Source organism: Hylobates moloch, unplaced genomic scaffold, assembly GCF_009828535.3.
Source record: "Hylobates moloch isolate HMO894 unplaced genomic scaffold, HMol_V3 SCAFFOLD_10, whole genome shotgun sequence".
NCBI lineage: Eukaryota > Metazoa > Chordata > Mammalia > Primates > Hylobatidae > Hylobates > Hylobates moloch.
Genome location: NW_026652285.1, coordinates 16,763,028 through 16,789,898, shown reverse-complemented (window position 1 = coordinate 16,789,898; position 26,871 = coordinate 16,763,028). Strand labels below are relative to the sequence as shown.

At 40.6% G+C, this 26,871-nt stretch overlaps 2 protein-coding genes across 2 annotated transcripts in view; one reads left to right on the top strand and one right to left on the bottom strand.

Moving 5' to 3' along the window:
- The first annotated feature begins 1,058 nt into the window (after window positions 1-1,058).
- CRYBA1 (crystallin beta A1) lies at window positions 1,059-9,030 on the top strand. Its single transcript, XM_032163142.3, has 6 exons — window positions 1,059-1,094; window positions 3,370-3,434; window positions 4,419-4,537; window positions 6,480-6,621; window positions 8,047-8,189; window positions 8,598-9,030. The coding sequence occupies exons 1-6, from the start codon at window positions 1,064-1,066 to the stop codon at window positions 8,743-8,745; spliced, it is 648 nt and encodes a 215-aa protein (XP_032019033.1). The 5' UTR covers window positions 1,059-1,063; the 3' UTR covers window positions 8,746-9,030.
- A 1,485-nt stretch (window positions 9,031-10,515) lies between these two features.
- Window positions 10,516-26,871, bottom strand: part of NUFIP2 (nuclear FMR1 interacting protein 2) — a 38,756-nt gene continuing 22,400 nt past the window's right edge. Inside the window, exons 3-4 of the mRNA XM_032163141.2 lie at window positions 21,969-22,001; window positions 10,516-19,282 (exon numbers count right to left, since the gene is read on the bottom strand). Of these exons, the coding sequence (XP_032019032.1) occupies window positions 19,230-19,282; window positions 21,969-22,001 (86 nt within the window). The 3' untranslated portion in view covers window positions 10,516-19,229. The remainder of the gene's footprint in view (window positions 19,283-21,968; window positions 22,002-26,871) is intronic.

Sequence of the window (26,871 nt, the reverse complement as noted above, 5' to 3'; positions counted from 1 at the left end):
TGTTCTCTTAGTTTCTTCATCTGGAAAATGGAGGTGAAAATAGCACTGTTGTGGTGGCTGTGGAAAAGTATTTCTTTCTTTTGTTGTGGAAAAGTATTTAATTCAAACTTTTTAAGTAAAGCACTTAGCACATGTCTAATATATAGGAATTATTCAATAAATGGTTTAATTCTTTTTTTAAAAACCCAAAAGTTATAGCTCCAAAATTTTAAAAGAAAATTGCAAAATTAAAAGGATAATTGAGGTCAACTCTTACATAGTTATATATAAATACAGCATAATAAAGATTCCCAAGAATATAATGAACCATTTTTTCTCATATTGAGTTTTTTTGTGAGACGGAGTCTCGCTCTGTCACCCAGCTGGAGTGCAGTGGCGCAATCTCGGCTCACTGCAAGCTCCGCCTCCCAGATTCACGCCATTCTCCTGCCTCAGCCTCTCCGAGTAGCTGGGACTACAGGCGCCCGCCACCACGCCCGGCTAATTTTTTTTGTATTTTTAGTAGAGACGGGGTTTCACCGTGGTCTCGATCTCCTGACCTCATGATCCGCCCGCCTCGGCCTCCCAAAGTGCTGGGATTACAAGCGTGAGCCACCGCGCCCGGCCTCATATTGAGTTTAGAATTACAATAATTCTTTCACATTTTTAAACAACAAGAAATGCATGTCCTGTATGGAAGTGAGGTGCATTTTGATGTGTTTTATATGACATGGGGTCTCCCAGGGTCTTAGGGTCTTAGGAAGATCCCAAGGTGGTGTGAGGAACCTGGAGAAGGACAAGAGACAAATACTCATGGCAGAGACCTCTGTCCTCACCCCCTAGCTGCTCTGAGATTAAGAAAGACTAGAGCAGCCAAGGCCTGCAGCAGCCAGCCATGCCCACAACAGAGGGGCCTCTCTGGATTTCTGTATCCCTGGTTTAAACAAAGGCCCGAGCAAGCTGAGCCACCAAAGCTCTGGGGATCATGAGGAACAAAGGCAGAGGGAGAGCAGAGTGCTGACAGGGCCAGAGGCCAGAGGCCGCAGGGCTATAAAGAGGAGGGCCACAGAGCAAGTGGTACCAGATGGAGACCCAGGCTGAGCAGCAGGAGCTGGGTGAGTAAGGCCCTCAGGGTGCCCTTGCCCTTCCTCTCCTTGCCCTGCAGAGACATGCCCAGGAGAGGGCCCAGTTCTCCTGCCTAGTGTGTAGAGCCTTCTAGGGTGGCTGGAGAACAGTGGGGCACTCTGGCGGAAGGCAGCCTTCTCTTGTCACCCCAAGAGGAGTCACTTATATAGCAATAACCACTGCCCTAGCAACTAAGGCTGGGGGATGGGCATGGGCCCCCAAGAAATGAGCAGGGAGAAGGTATGGGGGCAGGACCTGGGAAATGTTGCTTATTCAGAGATTCAGAATGGAAAAATATATTACAGAGTTTACATGCATCATTCCTGGGCCCAATACCAGCCAGGAGGAGGGCCATGAATGTCTGTCCTAAGAAACCTAATACACACCTGCCTGTCTTCCTTCTTCCCTTCCTCCGCCCTCTTTTCCTTCCTCTTTCTTGCTCTGTCCTTCCTTTTTTTAAACTCATCCTACCATCTTTACTATCTACCTAACCTCTGTGAGCCTCAGTATCCTCATCTGTAAAATGGGGATAATGATAATTCTTAATTCATAGGCTTTATGTGAAGATTAAATGCGTGAATGCATGTAAAGCATTTAAAACAGGGCTGGACATGTAGATAGCCATTGTTGAGTGTTAAGCATTGTAACTCTTTTCTTCTTCACTTTCCTTCAATAAGTCTTTTTCAATGTCCCCCAATCCCTCATCCCCACATGTGCTCAGCACGATGCTATACCAATCCCCCAGAAGACCCAGGCCTTGCCATTGAGGTGCTCACCAGGACATCCAACCAGAACACAGATTGGTACTGTGATGAGTGCTAGAAATCAAGAAAGCAAGCAAGTGGCTGTGGGCTGGAGAAGGCAGGAAAGCCTGAGGAGGCAAGGTCAAGGCTGGGTAGGATCTAGGAGATAGAAAAGCAGAAAGGAATGGCCGGGCGTGGTGGCTCATGCCTGTAATCCCAGCACTTTGGGAGGCCAAGGCGGGCAGATCACCTGAGGTCGGGAGTTCAAGACCAGCCTGACCAACATGGAGAAACCCCGTCTCTACTAAAAATACAAAATTAGCCGGGCGTGGTGGCACGTGCCTGTAATCCCAGCTACTAGGGAGGCTGAGACAGGAGAATCTCTTGAACCTGGGAGGCGGAGGTTGCGGTGAGCCGAGATTGCGCCATTGCACTCCAGCCTGGGCAACAAGAGTGAAACTCCATCTCAAAAGAAGAAAAAAAAAGAAAAAGAAAAGCAGAAAGAGGCCAGATAAGGATGAGACCGTGAAAGGTTATGAGGGAGTTTGGGGCTTGGGATCCTGGCATGAGGGGTCTGGCCTAGGTGGTTGCCAAAGAGTTTATATTGCGGACAGAGGCAATGCTATCATCTGAAAGCAAATGAGAGGACAGGGTCACAATGCTTGTCAGTGCTTTACCTGCATTATTGTTTCTGATCCTTGTTTTTTTTTTTTTTTTTTTTTTGAGATGGAGTCTCACTCTGTTGCCCAAGCTGGAGTGCAGTGGCATGAACTCAGCTCACTGCAACCTCTGCCTCCTGGGTTCAAGTGATTCTCCTACCTCAGCCTCCCGAGTAGCTGGGACTACAGGTGTGTGCCATCATACCCGGCTAATCTTTGTATTTTTAGTAGAGACAGGGTTTCACCACGTTGGCCAGGCTGGTCTCAAACTCCCGACCTCAGGTAATCCACCCGCCTCGGCCTCCCAAAGTGCTGGGATTACAGGCGTGAACCACTGTGCCCGGCCTATTATTTCTGATCTTTACAATAACTGCATGTCGAAGCTTTACCAATGGAAAAACTGAGGCTCAGGCTGGGCGCGGTGGCTCACGCCTGTAATCCCAACACTTTGGGAGGCCGAGGTGGGTGGATCACTTGAGGTCAGGAGTTCGGGACCAGCCTGGCCAACATGGTGAAACCCCCATCTCTACTAAAAATACAAAAACTAGCTGGACATGGTGGTGCACGCCTGTAGTCCCAGCTACATGGGAGGCTGAGGCAGGAGGATCACCTGAGCCCAGGAGGCAGAGGTTGCAGTGAAGTGAGATTGCCCCACTGCACTCCAGCCTGGATGACAGAGCAAGACCCTGTCTCAAAATAGCAACAACAACAAAAACCCCAAGGCACAGCTAGTGAGCAGCAGAGCCAGAATTCCAACCAAAGTCTGTCTTGCAGACTTCAAGTCTCCTTTACCTTTCGAGGCATTCCCTCACCTCACCCTCCTCCCCAGAGGCCACATCATTCGTGTGTGCTCTGTCTTCCAGAAACCCTTCCGACCACCAAGATGGCTCAGACCAACCCTACGCCGGGGTCCCTGGGGCCATGGAAGGTAAGCCCACCCCCATCACATCCAACAGGGCAGGGGTGAGATGCTGCACAGAGCAGGCCCCAGGCCTGTGCTCGTCCATAAGGCAGTGACTGACCAGAAAAACCCCAGTTTGTAGGGGAAAGGTCCACACAAGCTCCAGTGCTGTCGAAGGAAGGATCTCTCTGTGGACGCCAATGATGGGTGGGAGATGATACCTAGTTTCCTAACTCCTCTCTCCTCCCCACTAAAGTCATCTTAAAATACAGCAGCCCAGCAATGGTTATGTCCATGGAGAAAATGAGGGCCCATAAAGATAGCGAGATTCCGTCTCAAAAAAAAAAAAAAAAAAAAAAAAAAGATATTTACTACTAGATCCCAAATAAATTACAGGACTCAGCCTCCCAGCCTGAGGTTGGCTTTAACCATTGGCCGAAGTGGCTGACCCTCAGGCCTCTCATTGGCCTCTCTCCAACACTCCCCACTCTCCTCATTGGGTCAACCCTGAGGCCAGCTCACAGCTTTGGGAGTGGTCCTCTGGCCAGGTCCACAAGCCAGGTTTTAGCTCAAAGTACAAAAAGGGTTGACCATAACTCTCCTTTACACTCTAGGTTTCTGTAGGGGGTGTGGCTGGAGAAGCTAAGAATCTATAAGGAGCTCCTGGGACTCCCAGAATCCTGGCCTCTGGGCCATGCTTATGAAGGAACTGTGGTGGAATGGGAGCCCATAAGTCCTTGGCCTGTCCATTGGTCTAGATATTATCCCTGGCAGACCATTTCTATCATAAACCAATCCTCCCTCCACCTCATCCCTACTCTGGGCAAATGAACACCAACCAGTGGCATTAATTCAAACCCCTTCCTGCCCTGTCTACCCTGGAAGAGACCTCATCAGGCATCCCAGGCTACAGCTGGTAACAAAGCAGAGTCAGACTTAAGTTAAGCTGTTGACCTGGGCCTCTGTTTTTCCCGATGTTCTAGCTGTCTTGCCCATTCAATCTCATTTCAGATAACCATCTATGATCAGGAGAACTTTCAGGGCAAGAGGATGGAGTTCACCAGCTCCTGTCCAAACGTCTCTGAGCGCAGTTTTGATAACGTCCGGTCCCTGAAGGTGGAATGTGGCGCGTGAGTATGGACTTCTGCAGAACTGCAGCCCCTTATTTCAGGTCCCTTCAGACACGGGACCACAGAGTGGGGATAGGGGAAGAAGGATGTTCCCCTAGGCTCTAGTCATTTCTCGGAGAGAGGCCTCGAAAGAAATCACTACATGCATAATTTAGTAGGCCAAAGCTAGAAGGAACATGAGGTTCTTAGTGGCATGGTACTAGATTTCAGGGGCTGGACAAAGAAATACATACAATGGGGTGGGGCAGTGGCAATAATCAAAATTTTGCTTCTGGAGCTCACAGGCTGCTACCTCGGGTGCCCTCAGAACAGCCACAAGACCCTTGAGTTTTTCTTGCCTGCAGAAAATTGGTAGAGAAGAAAGTGTCAAGTGGCTGCCTCTTCATGGCTAACTCTCCTCCTGCATATCCCAGAGAAGACACTGTTAGCTAATTTCTTTATGAAAAGAAAACCTTAACCCCATGACTCCAGAGACATATTAGCTCCTGATTCATCTTTCAGGCAGTTTCTTGTTGATGGTTAATCTTGGTGAGGGAGACCCTCTCATTTTTCTCCTCTGACTCTTGGCAGAGTAGTTGAGGCCTTTATCATTAGCCTGAAAATACCTAAGGAAAAGACTCCCCCTTGACTAGGCAGAATTGGCCTTGCATGTGGATAGGCTTCCACAAGTTACTTGCCACCAAAATTAAGCTCTTCAGTCCTTTAAAAGATGTAACACTTTAAGGTGTCATCACTAACTGAGACCCAATTGTGAAAAACTGAGGTGAACTCCATCCTCTTGCCCTGAAAGTTCTCCTGATCATAGATGGTTATCTGAAATGAGATTGAATGGGCAAGAGAGCTAGAACATCAGGAAAAACAGAGACCCAGGTCAATAGCTTAACTTGAGTCTGACTCTTTGCTTTGTTACCAGCTGTAGCCTGGGATGCCTGATGAGGTCTCTTCCAGGGTAGACAGGGCAGGAAGGGGTTTGAGCTGAGTGTTTCAAGTTTTAAGCATAGGTATGGGGCACTAGGAGAAAGAACTCGCAAGTCACAGGAAAAAAAAAGACTAGTAATCCATCAGTTGCTTGTTCATCCCTGTGCTTTCTTAAGAAGAAGCCAACAGGTTTGGCTTGAGCCAAAGCAATAGTCCAGGGGTGTCTAATCTTTTGGCTTCCCTAGGCCACACTGAAAGAATTGTCTTGGGCCACATAGAGTTAACAACAACAACAAAAAACTCATAATGTTTTGAGAAAATTTACAAATTTGTGTTGAGCTGCGTTCAAAGCTGTCCTCAGCTGCATGCAGCCCTTGGGCAACAGGTTGGACAAGCTTGCAATAGTCAGTCACTAGATCCTGAAACAGGTAGAGAATAGGTGATTTGGAGAAAAAGAAAAAAAAAATTTTTTTTGAGACAAGGTGTCACTGTTACCCAGGCTGGAGTGCAGTGGCACAATCATGGCTCACTGCAGCCTCCACCTCCAAGGCTCAACCCTCAGCCCCCTGAATAGCTGGGACTGCAGTAGTGGGTCACCACGCCTGGCTAATTTTTGAGTTTTATAGACGGGGTTTCGCCATGTTTCCCAGGCTGGTCTCCAACTCATGGGCTCCAGCGATCTGCTTGCCTTGGCCTCCTGAAGTGTTGGAACTACAGGCGTGAGCCACCACACCCAGCCAGGAAATATAATTTTAGATTGGCTTTGCTAATACACTTCACTCAGACCAGTGAAGTAGATAGACCCTTTCAGTGATAATCCCCAAACAAATATTACATTCACTAACCTGCTTAGTATACCTGTCGACTCATTCCTCAATTCTTGTGACAAATTACTTCGTACAGCTCTACTAGGATTGGCTTGATATTTTACCCCACTATTAACTTATCTAAAACAAAAGATGCCTTCTCCCCAAGGCCATATAGGCTTCGAACACCATGAACAAACACTACATGTCTTTGGCAGCTGGATTGGTTATGAGCATACCAGCTTCTGTGGGCAACAGTTTATCCTGGAGAGAGGAGAATACCCTCGCTGGGATGCCTGGAGTGGGAGTAATGCCTACCACATTGAGCGTCTCATGTCCTTCCGCCCCATCTGTTCAGCTGTGAGTCTCTGAAATTTCCACTTCTGTGCATATGAGGGATGGGACAAGAGGGTGTGGACAGACTGACGTTCATGCTATTTCTCATCAGTTATGCTGAATGTGGCAGGAAAAAAGACAAAAGTAAAAAAAGAGAAAACATCACTTTATTCTCTAAGCCTGCTATTTGATTTTTCTCCACCAGGTGGTACTTCCCTTAAGCTAAAACTAAGGGTCTTACAGGTGGCAATAAGTGGATATTCAAGAGCCCAGTAAACTTGTGAAACACTAGTAAATGAGTGAAAGTGCTTACCCTGTAGCAAAAAGTAAACCCTTGGCCAGTTAAATTTCAATCTGTGTAACATTTTAACTGCAGAAACAGGAAAATGCTGAAGTAACCTTTCAGTAAGTGGGAATGATTGAAGAAATAGGCAAGTCTTCCAGTATCGATCTACATTGATTGACAATAATCTTCTTGTTCTGCACACTTAAGTATTACTCAATAATGCATCAGGCTGGGATGTTTCTGGTCTTTGGAAACAGTTCAAGCAGAAAGCAGGATGACCTTAAGGGGTGTGTTGAAAATGATCCCTGTATTAGGAGTTAGGTTGAGTTAGAACCTTTCCAAATATTCAGTCTATGTGTGAGTTTCTCGTGATTTTGGTTAATAATCTCACCTTGGTTCAAAGTCTTGCCAAAATTCAACTGGTGGAGAAGTTAACCTAAATAGCTCTAATCCAAATAAATAGTTCCCTGTCTGGAAATTATTTCAATCTCACTTTTAAAAACATTTCATTTGCCCACCCTAAGGTATAACTGACATACAGTAAAATGCACAGATCCTAAGTGAATATTCTCATGAGTTTTGAAAAATATATAGATCCATGTAACCAACACCCTAACCATATAAAGAACATTTCATCATAGTTCCCTGGTGTCCCTTTCCACTCAATTGCTCCCCTATCACTTTCTATTACCAAACAGTTTTGTCCATTTTTTAAGTTCATACAGGTTAGTCTCTGCCTTTTTAATGCTGTGTAGTATTCATGTCCCCTACTGGACATACAGGTTATTTCCAACAACACACATACACACGCAAGCGCACACATACATATTTGGGCTTACTTTTTGTATTAATTTGTGAGATCTTTTTTCACATTAGTGAATATTAATCCCTTGGTTGGCTGCATTTTGTTAGTACTTTTCCTCACTGTCAAATCTTCTTCATTGTTCCAAAATAGTGTATCAGTTATTTGTACATTCTAAATGTTATGGTATTTAAATTGGAATAAACAAAATTATGGGTAACTTTTTTCTCACAAATCTGTTGCCTTAATCTTTTTATCATGTGCTTCCTTGTGTAACCCAAAAAAGTGTTTCAATTTTGAAACATATGATGATAGCCATAGCACTAGTACTAAACATTTTTAAACGATTTCTGAATTACAGAATCATAAGGAGTCTAAGATGACTATCTTTGAGAAGGAAAACTTTATTGGACGCCAGTGGGAGATCTCTGACGACTACCCCTCCTTGCAAGCCATGGGTTGGTTCAACAAGGAAGTCGGCTCCATGAAGATACAAAGTGGGGCGTAAGTACAAAAACAGGGTTGGAATATATTTCAAAGTAACTCCTGGGGTTCATCAATGGTTATGTTTTAATCAGATTTCATACGTATCGGTATAGATGTCACATTCTAGTTCTACATAATTTTGAATCTCAAGTTCTTTATACCAACTACCACTTAAGGTTGCAGATTTATCTCCCCCAGACATGACTCTATGCAAGAATTTACGTTGACTACTTATACCTCTTTTGATGATTAAGGCTAATTAGCTATAGCCATATTATGCTTACAAATAGTGCCTGACACATTTAGGATGGCTATTTTTTTCTAAGCCTAAAAGCATCTCATACCATTGAGTAAAGAGGCTCAGGTTTTGGGGTATTAACCAGATTCCTAATTAGTTTTAATAAAAATGTACTTTGAATTTCCTAGCTGGGTTTGCTACCAATATCCTGGATATCGTGGGTATCAGTATATCTTGGAATGTGACCATCACGGAGGAGACTATAAACATTGGAGAGAGTGGGGCTCTCATGCCCAGACTTCGCAGATCCAATCGATTCGCCGAATCCAAGAGTAGCTGATTAAAAGCTCCAAGTACGATAATTCCTCAAGCATGAGACCTTGCTAAGCACTCTAGAATAAATTTTATGTTCTGCTCACAGACATTGCTTTCATGTTAGCTGCTGAAATCCACAATAAACGTCATTTAAAAAAAAACTTTGTAGACTGAATTAACTACCATGCTTCACATAAATCACACCTAAGTGGATGAGAATTTTTTTATTTTTTATTTTTTAGATGTTTTGCTCTTGTTGCCCAGGCTGGAGCGCAATGGCGCTATCTCGGCTCACCACAACCTCCGCCTCCCTGGTTCAAGTGATTCTCTGTCTCAGCCTCCCGAGTAGCTGGGATTACAGGCATGTACCACCACACCCGGCTAATTTTGTGTTTTTTTTCTTTTTGGAGACGGAGTCTCGCTCTGTCGCCCAGGCTGGAGTGCAGTGGCGCGATCTCGGCTCACTGCAAGCTCCGCCTCCCAGGTTCACGCCATTCTCCTGCCTCAGCCTCTCCGAGTAGCTGGGACTACAGGCGCCCGCCACCATGCCCGGCTAATTTTTTGTATTTTTAGTAGAGACAGGGTTTCACCATGGTCTCGATCTCCTGACCTCGTGATCTGCCCGCCTCGGCCTCCCAAAGTGCTGGGATTACAAGCGTGAGCCACTGTGCCCGGCCTAATTTTGTATTTTTAGTAGAGACGGGGTTTCTCCATGTTGGTCAGGCTGGTCTCGAACTCCCGACCTTAGGTGATCCGCCCGCCTCGGCCTCCCGAAGTGCTGGGATTACAGGCGTAAGCCACCACGCCTGGCCTGTGGATGAGAATTTTTGTTGTTGTTGAGACAGGGTCTCACTGTCACCCAGGCTAAAGTGCAGTGGTGTGATCTGGCTTACTGCAGCGTCGATCTCCTGGGCTCAAGTGATCCTCCTGCCTCAGCCTCCTGAGTAGTTGGGATTACAGGTGCCTGCCACTATGCCTGGCTAATTTTTGTACTTTTTGTAGAGATGAGGTCTCACGATGTTGCCCAGGCTGGTCTCGAATTCTTGGGCTCAAGTGATACACCCACTGTGGCTTCCCAAAGTGCTGGGATTACAGGTGTTGAGCCACTGCACCCACCTGGATGAGAATTTTTTAAGTCAAGCTTCCATAAAACTCTACATTCTCTTTTGTGTCCTTGCAAGTCACTCACCAGGCCAAGGACAATTATTCCTTATCTCAAAGAACAATAAAGCATATGACCTAAATGTTATCAATCTCTATAGTGACTGACACTTTTGGTAAATGTTTTTATGTCCTTTCCTCCCGTCTCCTGCTCTTTCTAATAATGTTGAAGTTGGCATTGATTTTCCTTTCACCTTGTGACAAATCAGTACTGAAGAAACAGGAAGTTTCTCCAGTGTGTACTGCCACATATTTCAACATAAAGTTATGAATAAATCCAGAATCTTGGCAGCTTAACATTCTAGTTGCTCAACTGCTTAGCTCAATTTTGATTTATTTCAATTGGAAGAGCATAAGGCTTAATGTCCTGCAAAAAGGCAGGATAGCTCTGGATTTTTCAATAAGCAAGCTAATTCTAAGCACTGTAAAAACCTGTATGGTTAAAAAAATTAAAAAAAAAAATCACAGGACCATAGTACACTTAAGACTTAAATTCTTCACATATTTGACCCTTTGGAAAAAAATCATTATCAATGTCACAAACTTAGTTTTCAGTTTTTTTAATTTTTTATCAGCTGAATTTAAGATTAGTCAGTAAAGACTTTTTAAAAAATTAAAGCACACAAAAGATAACAAACACCTCAGAAACTTTAAAATTTTTTATTCAACAATGTACACTTATTGTCTCTCAATTTGATCTACAAATTTCTCAAGTTTTTTTTTCTGATAAAATAAGTAAATCTGGGTATGGTTGTAGAGTGTTTGTAATTTATATTTTTAAAACACTGAACATGATGAAGACATCAGTAAAGGAAGAGCATCACGTAACTGACACTTCCTCAGAATCCATGACATCAGAAACAGCTACAGCAAATACCTAAGCATTTAGCAAAAAGGAAAATTTCTGGTCACTGTTCTTATATCTAGAAAAGATCTATATTTTTGACTGGGCAAAACAAACATTGAAACTTTTTTTTGAGGGGGGGAACATCCTTTAACATAACTGTACTCCACTTATTATCCATTCCCCCAGATTAAGAGGTAACTCAGCTCCTAAGCGCCTCTGCACAAGACAGAGAAATTACTTTGCTCTTCCAATAGGTTCTAAGACTGAACATAAAGAACTACTGACAGATGCGGAAGAGGAACCATAGCCATCTAAATGCTTGCTACACTCCTGCATTTCTGCCTCTTAAGGCCATGCAATTAATTATGGGTCACCTTTTGAGTCTTAACTGGATAACTTAGTTTTTAACTGCCACTATCAATGAAGATACATATAGAAGGGTTTTGCTGTGTCCTCAAAGGCAACAATATACTTGATGAAGAAGTAACCCTCTTCTGTATATTGAAAAAGCTATAAAATTGAAATATTTATTTTATATGTAGGAGCATGGGGAAAATGCTATCAGTAATATCTTCTACTTAAACATATTAGCTTCTCCTACAAAGGTTCTGAAGCAATTAAAAAAAAAAACTTTAAAAAAGATGATTTGACAAAACCTGGGTAGTACATCTACACATTATAAGTACACATACACAAAGTAAAGCTATTTAGTACATGCAGATTGCAGCACTTGAACCAAATGTACCCAATTTCTAAACTTGTTCTAATCAGCTTGGGCAATTTTTTAAAAGATACACGTTATCTTTAAAACAACCTGTGCTTTGATCTTACAAACAACTGAATAATTCTAATCTTAAGCCAGTCAATTCAGTAAACCAAATTTATGCTAAAGCCAAGGTAAAAGGCTATCCTACCTTTAAACCAGCTTAAAGACATAAAATCGTCACCAAGTTCCATATGACAAAAAAGCGTCTTTCAGTTTGAATTATTTTCCATTTCTATTTGATCAAATAAACCAAAATATTACTAAGGAAGAGCATCCAATGATTTGTAAAGCTGATAAAACTGCCCTGTTTCAAGAAAAGCCCTTTAATAGATACAAGTCAAGCTCTCGTTTAAATTGAACTTTATTAAAATAGGTGCCAGTTTTCCTCTCTCCTAGTTCCACTGATGAGCTAACCCAACTATAACTTTGAGCCAAGTTTCCAAAGATGGTAAAGCTAAGAACAGCAAAGTATTAAGGACAAATCGGTCACTTTTGGTAATGACACACAAACTTTCAAAACATGTGCATAGCTTTATTCATCTACTTAGATCTAACCTTTTCACGGAGCTTCGGCAAAATTCGAGTGTGCAAAATGCATTTCTAAAACGTAATGCAAGCAAAGCTTTCACATTTACACTGGCAGGAAATACAGAGAGAAACTAACAAGTCACATTAGGGAAAATTCAGATCTTTTTTTTTAATGACAAGAATTGCACAGTTTATTATTTTGAGACAATTGTTGCAGACATAAATATTTAAAATTTTCTAAGCAAGGTGCTTTTAACAAAATTTTTAAAGTTGGAAAGAGCTGATAACTTGGATTATAGCTCACACAGAATTCCAAATTAAAGTGGACTCCATTATCTCCCTATATTTTGCAAACAATGCTTTGTATAACACTTCTTTAAAACACTAAAAGAGACAGCAAGCTGAAACTTTTTTCAAAGCACACAAGAAATGTTTACTTGAAGAAGGTGCCGAGGGGAGAAGAAAAGGGAGTGAAGAATCCTTTTACTATTTCCCACTACAGGACAGCCACTAACAGACTAAGAACAAAAAAGATACAACAAAAAAAGTAAATCACTTCCCCAGCTTATAAAATAGTTCCAGTTTGACAAGATCTGTAACTTTAAACAGAGAGCACCAGTTGGGCAATAGAATGAGCATTTCATACTGCATAAAAATTAGTGAGGTGGTAAGAACCATCAACTATCTCAGGCATTACTACATGGCGTTTCCAAATTTTTTTTTTAATATACATGCAAGGCACATTGATATAAAAATAGATCTCTGGCCAACAAATATATTAAATAAGCAAATTAAAATTTTGGCTTTGCGATATTGGCAACATCAAAATATAACCAGACAGCTTTGGCCCACACATCTTTCTCATATTCCTCCACCTCAGTTGGTGTTTCCCACCCATTATTTTGGGTTCAATCACCTTCAAGTTTGGGTATGTGCTTGAGAAATGACTTTTCTTCTTGTCAAGTAGCATTAACTAAAGTTTTCCTTTGCTAAGTAACAAGACAAGAGAAACAGATAGTTGGAGTTTTGACTGATTTGATTTAAACTAAATCTGATTGGTTCAGGGCAGCATTATTTCTCCTCTATATACAAACAAAAAATAAGTCCCCAGCTTACATAGACAAATGTTTTCTAAAAGATCAGCAACAAATCAATGACACCACGTCCTTTAAGCCATTCTTCCCAATTCCTCTTTCTGAGGCAGAGAGAGGGAGTAATAGAAACAAAGCTAAGATTTAAACTATTTTCAGTAGTAGAAGACATTTAAGGCCAAAAAGTGTACTATTAACAGAATTCTTATATTCCTAAGTTATTGTCTTTCATAGGACAATATCAGCTAAGAATTAGTTACTTGTACTGATTCCCTCCCAAAGAGAATTTTATAATTCACTCACTCTTGTTAGTGGCTGTGCTACAGGAAAGGTATCAAAGCAACCTATGGTATATGTATGGTATATAGTAATGTAAAAAGTGCATCACATTCTTGATTTTCAGTTTCTCATAGCAGCAGCAGGATTAATCTAAGACAGAAAACAGTTGTATTTTCATTCTTAAAATGCAACAATATCTAATGAAATGTATTCAAGATCATGAAAGGATCCTCCTCTATGAAGGATAAATGAAAACAGATTAATAATAATAGACAAACAGGGTAAACTAAAGGCATTCATTCATATTTACATATTAAAACCACTTTTGTTAACACCAAATCTTTACATCTAGCAAAAGAAATAAGCATTTTAAGAATAAAGCAGACATCACTAAAGCAGTATCCATTTTCAGAGCCTTTGATTAGCACCTGAGGAAAAAAGGGTACATGGAAAGCTATGTAATTTGCCCTCAAGTTAGTTTGTTGGAAGAGTACAACTTTGATATGAACTGAAAGTAAAACTAAATTGGAAAATAAATGTAGTTAGTTTAATAAGGCTGTAGAAAAGAGATACTTGGCCAGGCACGGTGGCTCACACCTGTAATCCCAGCACTTTGGGAGGCCGAGGCAGGCAGATTGCCTGAGGTCAGGAGTTCGAGACCAGTCTGGCCAACATGGTGAAACCCCATCTCTACTAAGAATACAAATTAGCTGGGTATGGTGGTGTGCGCCTGTAATCCCAGCTACTCGGGAGGATGAGGCAGGGGAATTGCTTGAACCAGGGAGGTGGAGGTTGCAGTGAGCCAAGATTGTGCCACTGTACTCCAGCCTGGGCAACAGACAGTCCGTCTCAAAAAAAAAAAAAAGGGGGGGGGGGGGGGGGGGGGGGACACTGCAGTATTATAAAATGGCTTTAGAACTCTGGACATAACAAAATTGTATGGATAAATAGGGAAGTCTGAATCAGCAATCCCATCACATATGAGGATGGCTATTCCATAGTTTCTAGCCGGTAACTGATTTACCATTCCCAATAATGCAAGAGCAACATACCAATCATGCTGCACTGGGTGTTTTTATTATGCAGACAACCGAAAATTCTATTCGCACTATTGCTGGCATCCTTTAACTACTTTAAGACCTTTCTTGAGCAGCAAAACAGTGTGAAATTTTAAACTCAGTAAAGCAGTGCTTTTGAGTGGAGCCAATGATTCATCACTCTCCCAGGTGGTCCTGGTTCTCACACAGGTGATGTATATTTTAAAAGAAACATTTTAAGATACCAAAACAGAAGCCCACCCTTTTCACCATGAAAGAATCTTGGCGCTCTGTTGATTAATTACATTAGTAAAAATAACATCGATATTAACAACTAATGTTAAGCTATGTGCCTCTGGCAAACTTAGAGCAGCTATTTATGCTTCTAGTCTTTTCCTCTGCCTCTCCCTTTTAAACAAATTATCAAAATTTTGTGGCAGGTAAGGGGAGAAGAGCAAATCCTACATTTTCCTTTCAAATCCAACAGTTAAGTCATGGGTAGGGTTATTAAGATACTGCCCTATTAGACTCTACCTTGACTGGTGTGGCATCAACCGATCTGACCCTCATGACCATTAATATTTGTCCTATAACGTAACTGTTCTGCACAGTTAACATACAAGAGGGATCAGCTGTTGTTATTTGAGGATGTGGCCCAATGGCATAACTATACTAATACCTGGAAATTGGACTTTTAACCTATTTCTCTGAAGAGAGCCTTGCAGGAATGACTCCCTCCTTATTTACAGTGGAATTAAAATTGAGTAAAGTCCATTTCCAATAGCCATTTGCCAGTAGCCATTTGATACATGACGATTTCACACTAAATGGCTTATTTTAAAAAGTTTACAGCAATTACAAAAGATAAATCATTATCTGATTTATCTTCCCTCTGATGTGGGGAAGCAACAAGCCTAACAACCAAGTATGATATTATCACTATGTAATGTTTTTTCAAAATTTTTATTGTGGACAACTCCCATAGTTGAGGTTTGTCATATTTGCCCTACAAACTGTTATTTGTAAAAACAATGCAGCACTTTTCCTTTATGAAGTTTCTGCAGATTGAGTAATAACTAGGTAAGCAGACGATTAAGGAGGACAACAAAATTCTAAAATGGAGAAACCCTCTGGCCATTTATTTCAAAGAAAAAAAAAATCTGTCATTAAATTCCTAGTTATTGGCTATCCCCTCCTAGAAAGTAGAGGAGGAAGGGCTGGCTACTATAGATGCTGTACACTTTACGTGAAGGTTCATTACTAAGGAGGTTAGAAGAAAGGCTATGTAATTAACTTCAGTTCAGCAAAGTGGGGGTGAATAAAGAGAAAGATAACACACCCTGTGTATTTTGTGGGAAAAGGGGATTATTGAGGACACCTACAAGAGTGGTATGTGACACAGAAGCCTACAATAATCAAAACAGATTTAAAAAGAAATCTTCACCCATAATTAGTATCTTCATAGCTATTAAAAAAATAGGTCATAATTTCATTCTTAGTGCCATTTTTCAATACTACCCTTTTAAGGATTTAAACCACCTGACTTTTTTCTGTGTAATGAAAACAAATGGCACAAAATAAATACAAGTTCATTCTCTGAATACTAATGTCTTATACACATTCATTTACTAATTTTTAATATCTCCATCTTTTCCTCACACACACTCAACACACACATACACACACACACACCCCATTTTCAGTCTTTATAATGGAGGGATGTTAAAAATCCCCTCTAGACTGTATTTGGTTTATGCTACAGTACTAATACTCTGAGTTGAAGGAAAATTCTTTATACCAAACAATAACACGTTATTTAAATGTGCTAAATTGATCACAGCTGAAGTTTGTTTAGAAGCTTACACAAAATAATCAGAAAACAGATCAACTCTTAAGATTTTTTTTTAATAAGTGCTCTGTAAGGAATTGTGTGAGGACGTAAGGAGAAAGATTGCAACAAATAGAGTTAAGTGTTACCAAACAGCACAAAGAGATTTGTCCCAAAGTCCTGCTTGTACCTAGGCAATTAAGTCTATTAACCTAATGCCCCCAAAATACTGACACTTAATATGATGGGGCACTAGGGTTCTCAGAAAGTTAACAGACATTCCTAACTACATACCTCTAACCATATGATCAAGGAAATTTCAGTGGAGAAATCAAAGTGAAATGTTGCATTGTTTCATTTAGAAGTGAAGACTCTCAAAAACCTTTGGACAGACAGAGAAGTGATACATTCTTTTTGGCTTCTCTGAACACTGAGGCCTGAGGGATATGGAAGGAAATTAGAAAAGCAATAGCTTTCTAAAGATGTTTAATCAAGTGTTGCTTCTAAGTTAAAAAGCCCAATTCAGGTGGGGGCTGGGTTTGTTTTTTGTTTTTTCCTTTTCAAATATATATTCATTCAACCTCTGTATGTCACAAACCCAGAAAGTTTCTTGTGAGTTGTGAGACAGAAGAACTTTAAAATTCCAGGCAAGCAAAATGGACATTTAAAAAAAGGGGACTGGAGAGGGGAATCTGGCCCTAAGGCGACAAGTGGTTACACAAGGCAATTGAACACACAGCAGAACTTTAAAACCTGTAAAACAAACTGGAGCCTTTTTTCCCTTTAATCAACCTTATATGTCTTTTTTTTTAACTTTTTGAAAATTTTTATTTAAAAAAACACAAAAACACAGACTTTTTTCACTTCAGTTATGTGGTATGTTGCATTTTCCAGTTTGTTCAATGCTTTAAAGCTCAAGGATGCCTCTGCTTTCAATTGTACATGGGCCTGAAGCATCCTAGCTTTTGGCAAGCAGGCAGGAGACTCAACAAAAATCAAAATAGGAACAAGGCAGACTAAATGCAGGGCACATCTGTAAACATATTATACATTTGAAAATTACAATATCAGTAAAAGTGATACAGTTTACAGGTGAAATGAAACTATCTGGAACTGGCCTACCACAAGTTTCTGAACCTGGACTGATACAATAAGTTATTTTATATATATATATATATATTATGTATAAAAAAAGTTTTGTTTACATCAAGTGGAATTGGCAATCCATGCTTATACTTTTAAAATCTAAGCAGGGCAGAAATCCAGACTAAAAAGATAGTTACTCTACTCTATGTTGAGTCCAACAGCTTCTTTCATGAACTACTTGTTTTAAAAGCCTCAAATAATCAACAAAACAAGAAAACCCATCCATACTACAGTCACTCAAAACTGGACATTTCTAGGGGTAGAGCAAAAGTAGTTACTTTCTCCCCAAATACCCCAGGGGATCCAGTCTACTTTTATCAGAAGACTACAACTCTTTATATAAATGCCCTGATATTTTAACCTGTATTTGACATACATGGATATACTAATTTCTGTGTGTGTGATGTGATGCTGTGTCAGGCCAGACAACTTGTTATTATGCTACTAACATCACCCAATCTCAATTGGACCCTTAATTTCTGCACACACACACACAAATTTATTTTAGCATGCTATACACAAGCTGCAGTGCAACAGGATGGCAATGTAATGATAAGACAGGGCTAATGTTGTTCTCTGCCCCAAAGAAAATTTCCAGAATTTCACATTATTTTCCTTAAAAACCCATCTTGCTCTAGTAATAAAATATATTTATTAAGATATAATTAGAAGCTAACAAGCTCAGAAGTACAGTTTGCATGAAAACACACCTTCTACAGTCAGGGTTTATTACCTTCTCACTGGCTAAAAACATGAAAAGTTTTAGTTTTCACGGACTTTTTTCTTCCCCTTTTAGATTTTGCTGAGAAATTAAAAGATAATTTACAGAAAGGTCTAAGTTTGTCTTAAATGGTTGATGAAAAACAAGGAAAACAGCACATTTAGTGTTAGTGACAGAGAGCAAGTCTGGAGCACCTACAGTTGAAAAGCAGAATATATTTTTGCTCCCAGTTATACAATTACATTAAAATATGGGCACAGGAATATTTTTCCAGATTGTATATCTAAGCCAATTGCTTGTTCTGAAACTTTTCTTTAAATGACACGCATAGATTCTTCAGTTGTTAAAGTCCAATATGTAACCGAAGCCAAGTTAACTATGTACCATCAACTATTCCAGAATTGTAGAACTTCAATGCCCTCCCCTATCCCCACCCCACAAAAAATAAATGGAAAGAAATAAAGTATTTCCCCAACACCCCACAGAGGCCGCTTAACTCCTGGCAAGACATGCAAATCATATTCGCTAAAAAAATACACCCTGCTAACTTCAAGGCATTTATCCAGCATTCTCGCAGGGCTTAAAAGTAAAACCAAAAAGATCAAGGGAGGAGTGGGGGGAAAATGTTGAATCATTCTGGGTTCCCCGTGATTAGTGTATCACTTCAGTCACAGAACAAGATACAGAAATCTTTTAAGTGGATTTGCCTTTCCAGTGGGTCATTTGTTGCCCAAGTTGATGACAGCAGGAACTTTAGAACCACACTTGTTAAGTCTGTATTCATTAATCACTTGCATTCACACTTAAAAACAAAAACTAACAGAAGAAAAAAAACCTATTCAGTACCGGAGATTAAATAACCATGTGTAGTCTCTTGAAATAAATTTGATTCCTTAAGAAGTCTAATTACTTTCAGTTGCCTTTTTTAAATAACTATATATATATATATATATGTATATATATATATTTGTATATATTATCCTGTGATTCTACTTATGGTTCCTCTGCTGCGTTGAAGATCTAGGAGCATAAAAGCCTTGTGTCCCCCATGAACGATGGCTCTAATGCTGCAGAAAGGTTACAAATAGGCAGTCTGGTCCTTCATTGATCTGGACTATCCATGGCTTCATTGTAAGTGATTATCCTTTTGGGATCTAGAAAGGTTAAAAAAATAAATAAAAATAAGGTCTAGAATCTCAAAATGCCCATATTCCAATAACAATCCCAAATAACCATCATTTAAACTGCCCAATTTTTTTTATGAAAACAGAACTTCAAGCCCATTTCCTCTTTGTACTAACACATGTATGATCCAGTTTCTCAACCTGGAAGTAGCTATTTGGAATTCCAATGAATTCCAAGTACAGGGTCCTCTAGCCAGTGAGAGCCTCAACTCCTACAGATCAGAGATGGTTGAGTTCACTTAAGGGTTTTATGTACTTCTACTGATTACAAAAGCAGTGTATTTGAAAACAGCAGCCAAAGAAAAAAGCTTGTCACCAATAATCCAATATTAAAAGAAACACTTGGATTTTTCTTTTGCTGTTCTCAGCAAATGAAGTCAAAATTTATTTTAACCAGTGTGGGAACTATCTAAGTAAAACCTGGCACCAAAACTTGACGTTAAATTAATTAGCAAAACTACCAATTCAGTCCTAATCAAGACTTACTCAATCTCCCACAGTAACACCAGCCTTTATTCTCAGCACTAACAAACGACTATGGATCTTTCAGATTCAGAATATAAAACTGTTAGAATGTGTCTGGAAAAAGACTCCAGGGTTATTCTAAATTCTTACTATTTAGCTGCATGCTCCCTTCTTCTGGAGGGGCACTGTTTTTATTATATATATATAAAATATATATATATATATACACACACACATATATAATTTCTACCTATCCTAAGAACTTTTTCAAGTATACATGCTTTTAAAAAAAAAAAAGGCAAGTCAATACAACTGGTCACCCAATGGAAAATGTTAAAGGCTTGAAAATAATATCGGAAAAACTCAAGTCCACTTCAGCTAAGAATCAATCCAGTTTAGTCCAGAGATAATAATATCCTTTCTGGGATTCCTAGGGCCACCCACTGGAAATCTGCCATGAAGAACATGCTCATTCCTAAGAGTTAACGGTCATTTTACAGTAAAGACAGGTAGGTCTACTTTGCAGGGTATATTTTCTTTTCCTTTTTTTTTTAGACGAAGTTTTGTTCTTGTTGCCCAGGCTGGAGAGCAATGGCGTGATCTCAGCTCACTGCAACCTCCATCTCTTGTGTTCAAGCGATTCTCCTGGCTCAGCCTCCCTAGTAGCTGGGATTTACAGGCATGTGCCACCACGTCTGGCTGTTTTAATAGAAATGGGGTTTCACCATGTTGGCCAGGCTGGTCTTGAACTCCTGAACCTCAGGTGATCCACCTGCCTCCGCCTCCCAAAGTGCTGGGATTCCAGGCGTGAGCCACTGTGCCCAGCCTGCAGGGTGTATTTTCTAGTCTACGTTTTTTTCATTTGCATGGTAAGATACACAGAAAGTAACTCCAAAAGAAAGAGCAATGTTGGGAAATCAGGGGAACCTACATTCTAGTCCTGCCACTTTCTAGTTTACAGGAACCTCACTGGGCCTCACTTTCCTAATATGTAAAATAAGAGAATTTCTACACATTTCAAGTCCTGAAATTCTAGGAATTTCACATCCATCTGAAATTCACTTATATTAATTAGCAAAGTAAATGAGGAATAGGATACAATTCAGTTACATGGTTCTAAAAACCCAAATCTATTGTGACTACTACAAAACTCTCACTTTATTTCATGTATTCCACAATAATCATATTTTAATATATTCAAGAAGAAGGCACACAATAATCAGGATAATCTATTTTAATTTCTAACCATCTTTTCAGAGAATATCCAGCCCAGATAAGGCTCCTATAACAGCTAATATTTTTCTGAACTATGAATTTCAATTCTTAGGCTATTTGTTGTCTACCACACAAATACAGAGAAAGACCAGCCAAAAGTGGAAATACTTATTCATGTTGGTTTCCTACATTAATAACATTTATGGCCTGTCTTACTTTCATAACCAGGAGGGGAAAAAAAAACATTCATATCTTCATCTAGTAGGTAAATAATACTTTTATCTGTTTTCACTTACAGTATTGCCCCATCCTCACCAGTCCTGGTATGGTAGTGTCTTTTTGATGCTGTTTTCTTTTTTCATATTCACTCTTAATACTATTTTTTTTTTTTTTTTTTTTTTGAGACGGAGTTTTGCTCTTGTTGCCCAGGCTGGAGTGCCATGGCACAATCTCGGCTCACCGCAACCTCTACCTCCCGGGTTCAAGCTATTCTCTTGCCTCAGTCTCCCGAGTAGCTGGGATTATAGGCGCCTGCCACCACGCCCAGCTAATTTTTGTATTTTTAGTAGAGACAGGGTCTCACCATGTTGGTCAGGCTGGTCTTGCACTCCTGACCTCGGGTGATCCACCCGCCTCAGCCTCCCAAAGTGCTAGGATTATAGGCGTGAGCCACCGCACCCGGCCCTACTTTTTTTTTTTTTAAATTTAAAAAATAGAGACGGGGTCTGGCTATGCTGCCCAGGCTGGTCTTGAACTCCTGGACTTCAGCAATCCTCCCACCTTGGCCTCGCAAAGTGTTGGGATCACAAGCATGAGCCACTCTGCCCAGCTGCTAGTGCCTTTTCATTGCAGTTATTAAATAACTCAAAATACAAAGTCTATTTGGTAAATTACCGCCCATCTGTTAATCCCACCCAAAAATAATGTCCAGTTGGTTACTTATTAGTGACATTTTAAGTAATCTAATCATTCTTACCTTGCTTCTGCAAATTCCAAATAGATTCCATTTCTGCAAAGAAAAAAAGAGAATTACATACTAAGTTTTGGTGAGCAAAGTCTGAAGCGATGCTTTTCATTTTAAATCTAAAAATCCTAGACTGATTACTGCCAGACTGGAGGTAGGGTTGAAAATGGCAAAATTCTATGAAGTTCAGACAAAGCATTCACATTTTCCTATAATTTTTTTTTTTTTTTAAAGAGACAGGGTCTTGCTCTGTTACTGCAGCCTCAAACTCCCAGGCTCAAGTTATCCTCCCACCTCAGCCTCTCAACTACAGCCGCATGACATCACACCCAGCTAATTTTTTTTTTTTCTTTTGGTAGAGACGGAGTCTGTTGCCCAGACTGGTCCTCCTGCCTCAGGCGTGAGCCTGGCTCCTGTAGTTCTTCTTCTTTTTTTTTTTTTTTTTGAGACTGAGTTTCGCTTTTTGTTGTCCAGGCTGGAGTGCAGTGGCCTCATCTTGGCTCACTGCAACCTCCGCCTCTCAGGTTCCAGTGATTCTCCTGTCTCAACATCCTGAGTAGCTGGGATTACAGGTGCCCGCCACCACGCCCAGCTATTTTTGTATTTTTAGTAGAGATGGGGTTTCACCATGTTGGCCAGGATGGTCTTGAACTCCTGACCTCAAGTGATCTGCCCACCTCGGCCTCCCAAAGTGCTGGGATCACAGGCGCGAGCCACTGTGCCAGCCCGGCTGGCTCTTATAATTCTTAAGTGTCATGTAGATTATTATTATCTGAAATCTAATGCCAGAATAATTTTGTCTTCACAAATGGCAAGGATATGCAAGACACATGCTACAGATAAAATAATACTTCTCATTAACAGCTCATCATTATTTAAAAAACACCAAGTATTTCTTGGTAATCCACTGACTCCTCAATGAGGTGCCCAAATTTTTTGAACAAAGCATTCATCAAGTTTGACTAATTAAAATTGATGTTTAATTAGTTTAACCATTCAGGCAAGTGGTTCTAACCTCTAAACCACACCTCTTTTTTATTTTTATTTATTTATTTTTACCCCCGACATGGAATTAACTCTTGTTGCCCAGGCTGGAGCGCAATGGCGCGATCTCGGCTCACTGCAACATCCGCCTCCTGGGTTCAAGCAATTCTCCTGCCTCAGCCTCCCGAGTAGCTGGGATTACAGGCATGCACTACCATGCCCAGTTAATTACGCCCAGCCCTAAACACACCTCTTATTTTAACCTTTAAGGTCAGAATGCCAGTCCACATCTATTATTAATGGCACACAATCATTTGTTCTAATTTCATCCAAAATGTCTACAATGTGCTTAGTTTGGCATCTTAAAATGAGAAAATTATGTACATGTACAAATTATAGTGACATACACAGAGAATGCAGTTAAAAACTCTACCTGCGATACATGAAAGCTTCGGGGGGCTATATATAGTCAACAGTAATTGACTATTACACAAGAACCAAAGAATTGGACCTTGAAAGGAAATATTCTATCTGGAGATTAACACAAACTACTTAGTAATATAAATGAACTATAACAAACGTTAAGGATAAGTAGTCTTCTGTGGTAATAAAACTATCATTTTGAAAGGACAAAAAGATTATTTTAACCCTGCTTAACTATTATGTGTAACTACATTCCAATTTAACAGCAATCAATTATTAAAGAAAAGTAAAAGTGAAACTCATTAAGATGGGATACATCTAGACTAGGGTTACAGTTAAGGCACAACATAATCCCTCCATAGGACAAAATAAGATACAGATCTAAAATTATTATTTTCTGATTGTATGTGTATAAATAGGGGTAGGGAATGGTAGAATCATATTCCTATCTCTCTCCCTACTCCCCTAGCAAAAATTAAAACTGTGTAAAAACCATTTTTTTTTTTTTTTTTTTTTGCACAGGGGACAAGATCTTGCTCTATAGCCCAGGCTGGAGTACAGTGGCATAATCATGGCTCACTGCGGCCTCAATCTCGTGGGTTCAAGCGATCTTGCCTCAGCCTCCCAGGTAGCTGGGACCACAGACACATGCCATGTGTAGAGATGGGGTCTTGCTATGTTGCTCAGGCTGGTCTTTAACTATTGGGCTCAAGCAATCCTTCCACCTCAGCTACCAAGCCTGGCACTTTTTTTTTTTTTTTTTTTGAGATGGAGTCTCGCTCTGTCGCCCAGGCCGGAGTGCAGTGGCGTGATCTCAGCTCACTGCAAGCTCCGCCTCCCAGGTTCACGCCATTCTCTTGCTTCAGCTTCCCGAGTAACTGGGACTACTGGTGCCTGCCACTACGCCTGGCTAATTTTTTGTATTTTTAGTAGAGACGCGGTTTCACCATGTTAGCCAGGGTGGTCTCGAACTCCTGATCTTGTGATCCACCCGGCTCGGCCTCCCCAAGTGCTGGGATTACAGGTGTGAGCCACTGCGCCTGGCCAAGCCTCAGCTTTTTGAAAATTTGTCAGATCCATATACTGGGATCAATTAATAATTCAGGATGAACAAGATAATTATCCAGATAAAATCCCATTCAAGATATCAGAGTGATGAAACCAAATCTGGGAGTATGCAGTAAAGGTGCCAATTGTCCAAGCTTAGTTGTATGGTATGTCCATCAAATCTCTGCGGAGACACCTATCCAAAGAAAGGCAGGAAAATTCCCTTTCTCCTGAGATGTCTAAAAAGGGGAGAACTATAATCAATCTAATCTGGAGGAAAAAAAAAAAAGATGATGCTCAGGAATTCTAGTCACAGAAATCACACTTAACACTCCAATATAATTTCTTATTCCATTAGTTTCAAACAATGAGGAACAGTTAAATGGTCTTTATTATCTTACAAATTTCTGGATTTCAGAATGGCCTATTTTAAAAAGTCCAAATATAAGCCTTCTCTTGGTTGACCTACTGCAAAAAAAAATTAATCCAATACAACCAATATTTTTTATTTTAGTTAAAGCACAGAAATTTCATATTTTGTAGCAAATAAATTCCTGAAGAATTCTGTATATAATAACTTGATATTCACTTTGTCTACTGCAAAGATAAATCTATATTTAGTCATATGTTGAAAAAAAATAATTGGCCGGGTGTAGTGGCTCACACCTGTAATCCCAGTACTTTGGGAGGCCAAGGCAGGAGGATTGCTTGAGGGACCAGCCTGGGAAACATAGGGAGACCCTGTCTCTATTATTAAAAAATAAATAAAAAAGAAAAAAAGTTAATCCAACTTTTCATGTTAACCACCTATGAGTAACATTTCCTTTTTTCTTCCCCACTGGAAACTCAACCTGTCCCTGCACTTTCCCCTTTTTTTTGAGAATACACTTCAGAGTTACAGTAACAACATTGCTTTAAAAACAAAGCAAACACACGCATTTTAGAATAAAGAAGACAAAACAACTATTTGCAAACACCCAAGTTGAAGATACTTCTTTACTGCAGCTTGAGGTTTTACTCAAATATTATACATTTAAAAATGATTTATGATAAAATGTTATTACCCTTAAATGTGAGCTCTAGAGTAGTGAGTTTGATCATGACTTCTAAGGGGGAAATAGGGATGTATGATGTACCTATAAAACTAGCTATGAAGCCAAGCTTCTAGCAAAGAAATCAATCAGCATATTCCCGGTGCGGTGTTGCTCACACCTGTAATCTCAGCACTTTGGGAGGCCGAGGCAGGCAGATCACGAGGTAAGGAGTTCGAGACCAGTCTGGCCAACATGGTGAAACCCCGTCTCTACTAAAAATACAAAAATTAGTCAGGCATGGTGGTGCATGCCTGTAATCCCAGCTACTGAGCAGGCTAAGGCAGGAAAACTGCTTGAACCCCGGAGACGGAGGTTGCAGTGAGCTGAGATCGTGCCACTGCACTCCAGCCTGGGCGAAAGAGCAAGACTCCGTCTCAAAACAAAAAAAAGAAAGAAATCAGGCCGGGCGCGGTGGCTCACGCTTGTAATCCCAGCACTTTGGGAGGCCGAGGCGGGCGGATCACGAGGTCAGGAGATCGAGACCACGGTGAAACCCCGTCTCTACTAAAAATACAAAAAAATTAGCCGGGCGTGGTGGCGGGCGCCTGTAGTCCCAGCTACTTGGAGAGGCTGAGGCAGGAGAATGGCGTGAACCCGGGAGGTGGAGCTTGCAGTGAGCCGAGATCGCGCCACTGCACTCCAGTCTGGGTGACAGAGCGAGACTCCGTCTCAAAAAAAAAAAAAAAGAAAGAAAGAAATCAGCATTATCAGAAATGCTGAACTAAGAAGTGAATGCAATTTCCCTTCATGTTACTTAATATTAATTACTTCTTTGACTACTAGCAACTTCATTTACTTGATCAAAATTTAAAAGTTTCCCTGAAACTCAGACAAGGTTAGGATCAGAAAGGGAAAATGAATCAAATAGCATTTGCATGATGCTATGCTTAACCTTAACAAGACTAACAAGAAATGACATGGCCGGGCGCGGTGGCTCTCGCCTGTAATCCCAGCACTTTGTGAGGCCAAGTCAGGTGGATCACCTGAGGTCAGGAGTTCAAGACCAGGCTGACCAACATGGTGAAATCCCATCTCTACTAAAAACACAAAAAACTTAGCGTTAGCCAGGCGTGGTGGCGGGCACCTGTAGTCCCAGCTACTCGGGAGGCTGAGACAGGAAAATCACTTGAACCCGGGAGGCAGAGATTGCAGTGAGCCCAGATCACACCACTGCACTCCAGCTTGGGCAACAGAGCGAGACTGTCTCAAAAAAAAAAAGAAAGAAAGAAACGACATTATCAATAGAACACACAGGAAAGGGATGACATTACATTCTGTCCTTTTAGGTTATGAAAGTCTCAATTCAGATTTTAAATATGAAATGTGTTCATTTGTGTGTTTTTTTTTTTTTTGAGACAAGAGTCTTG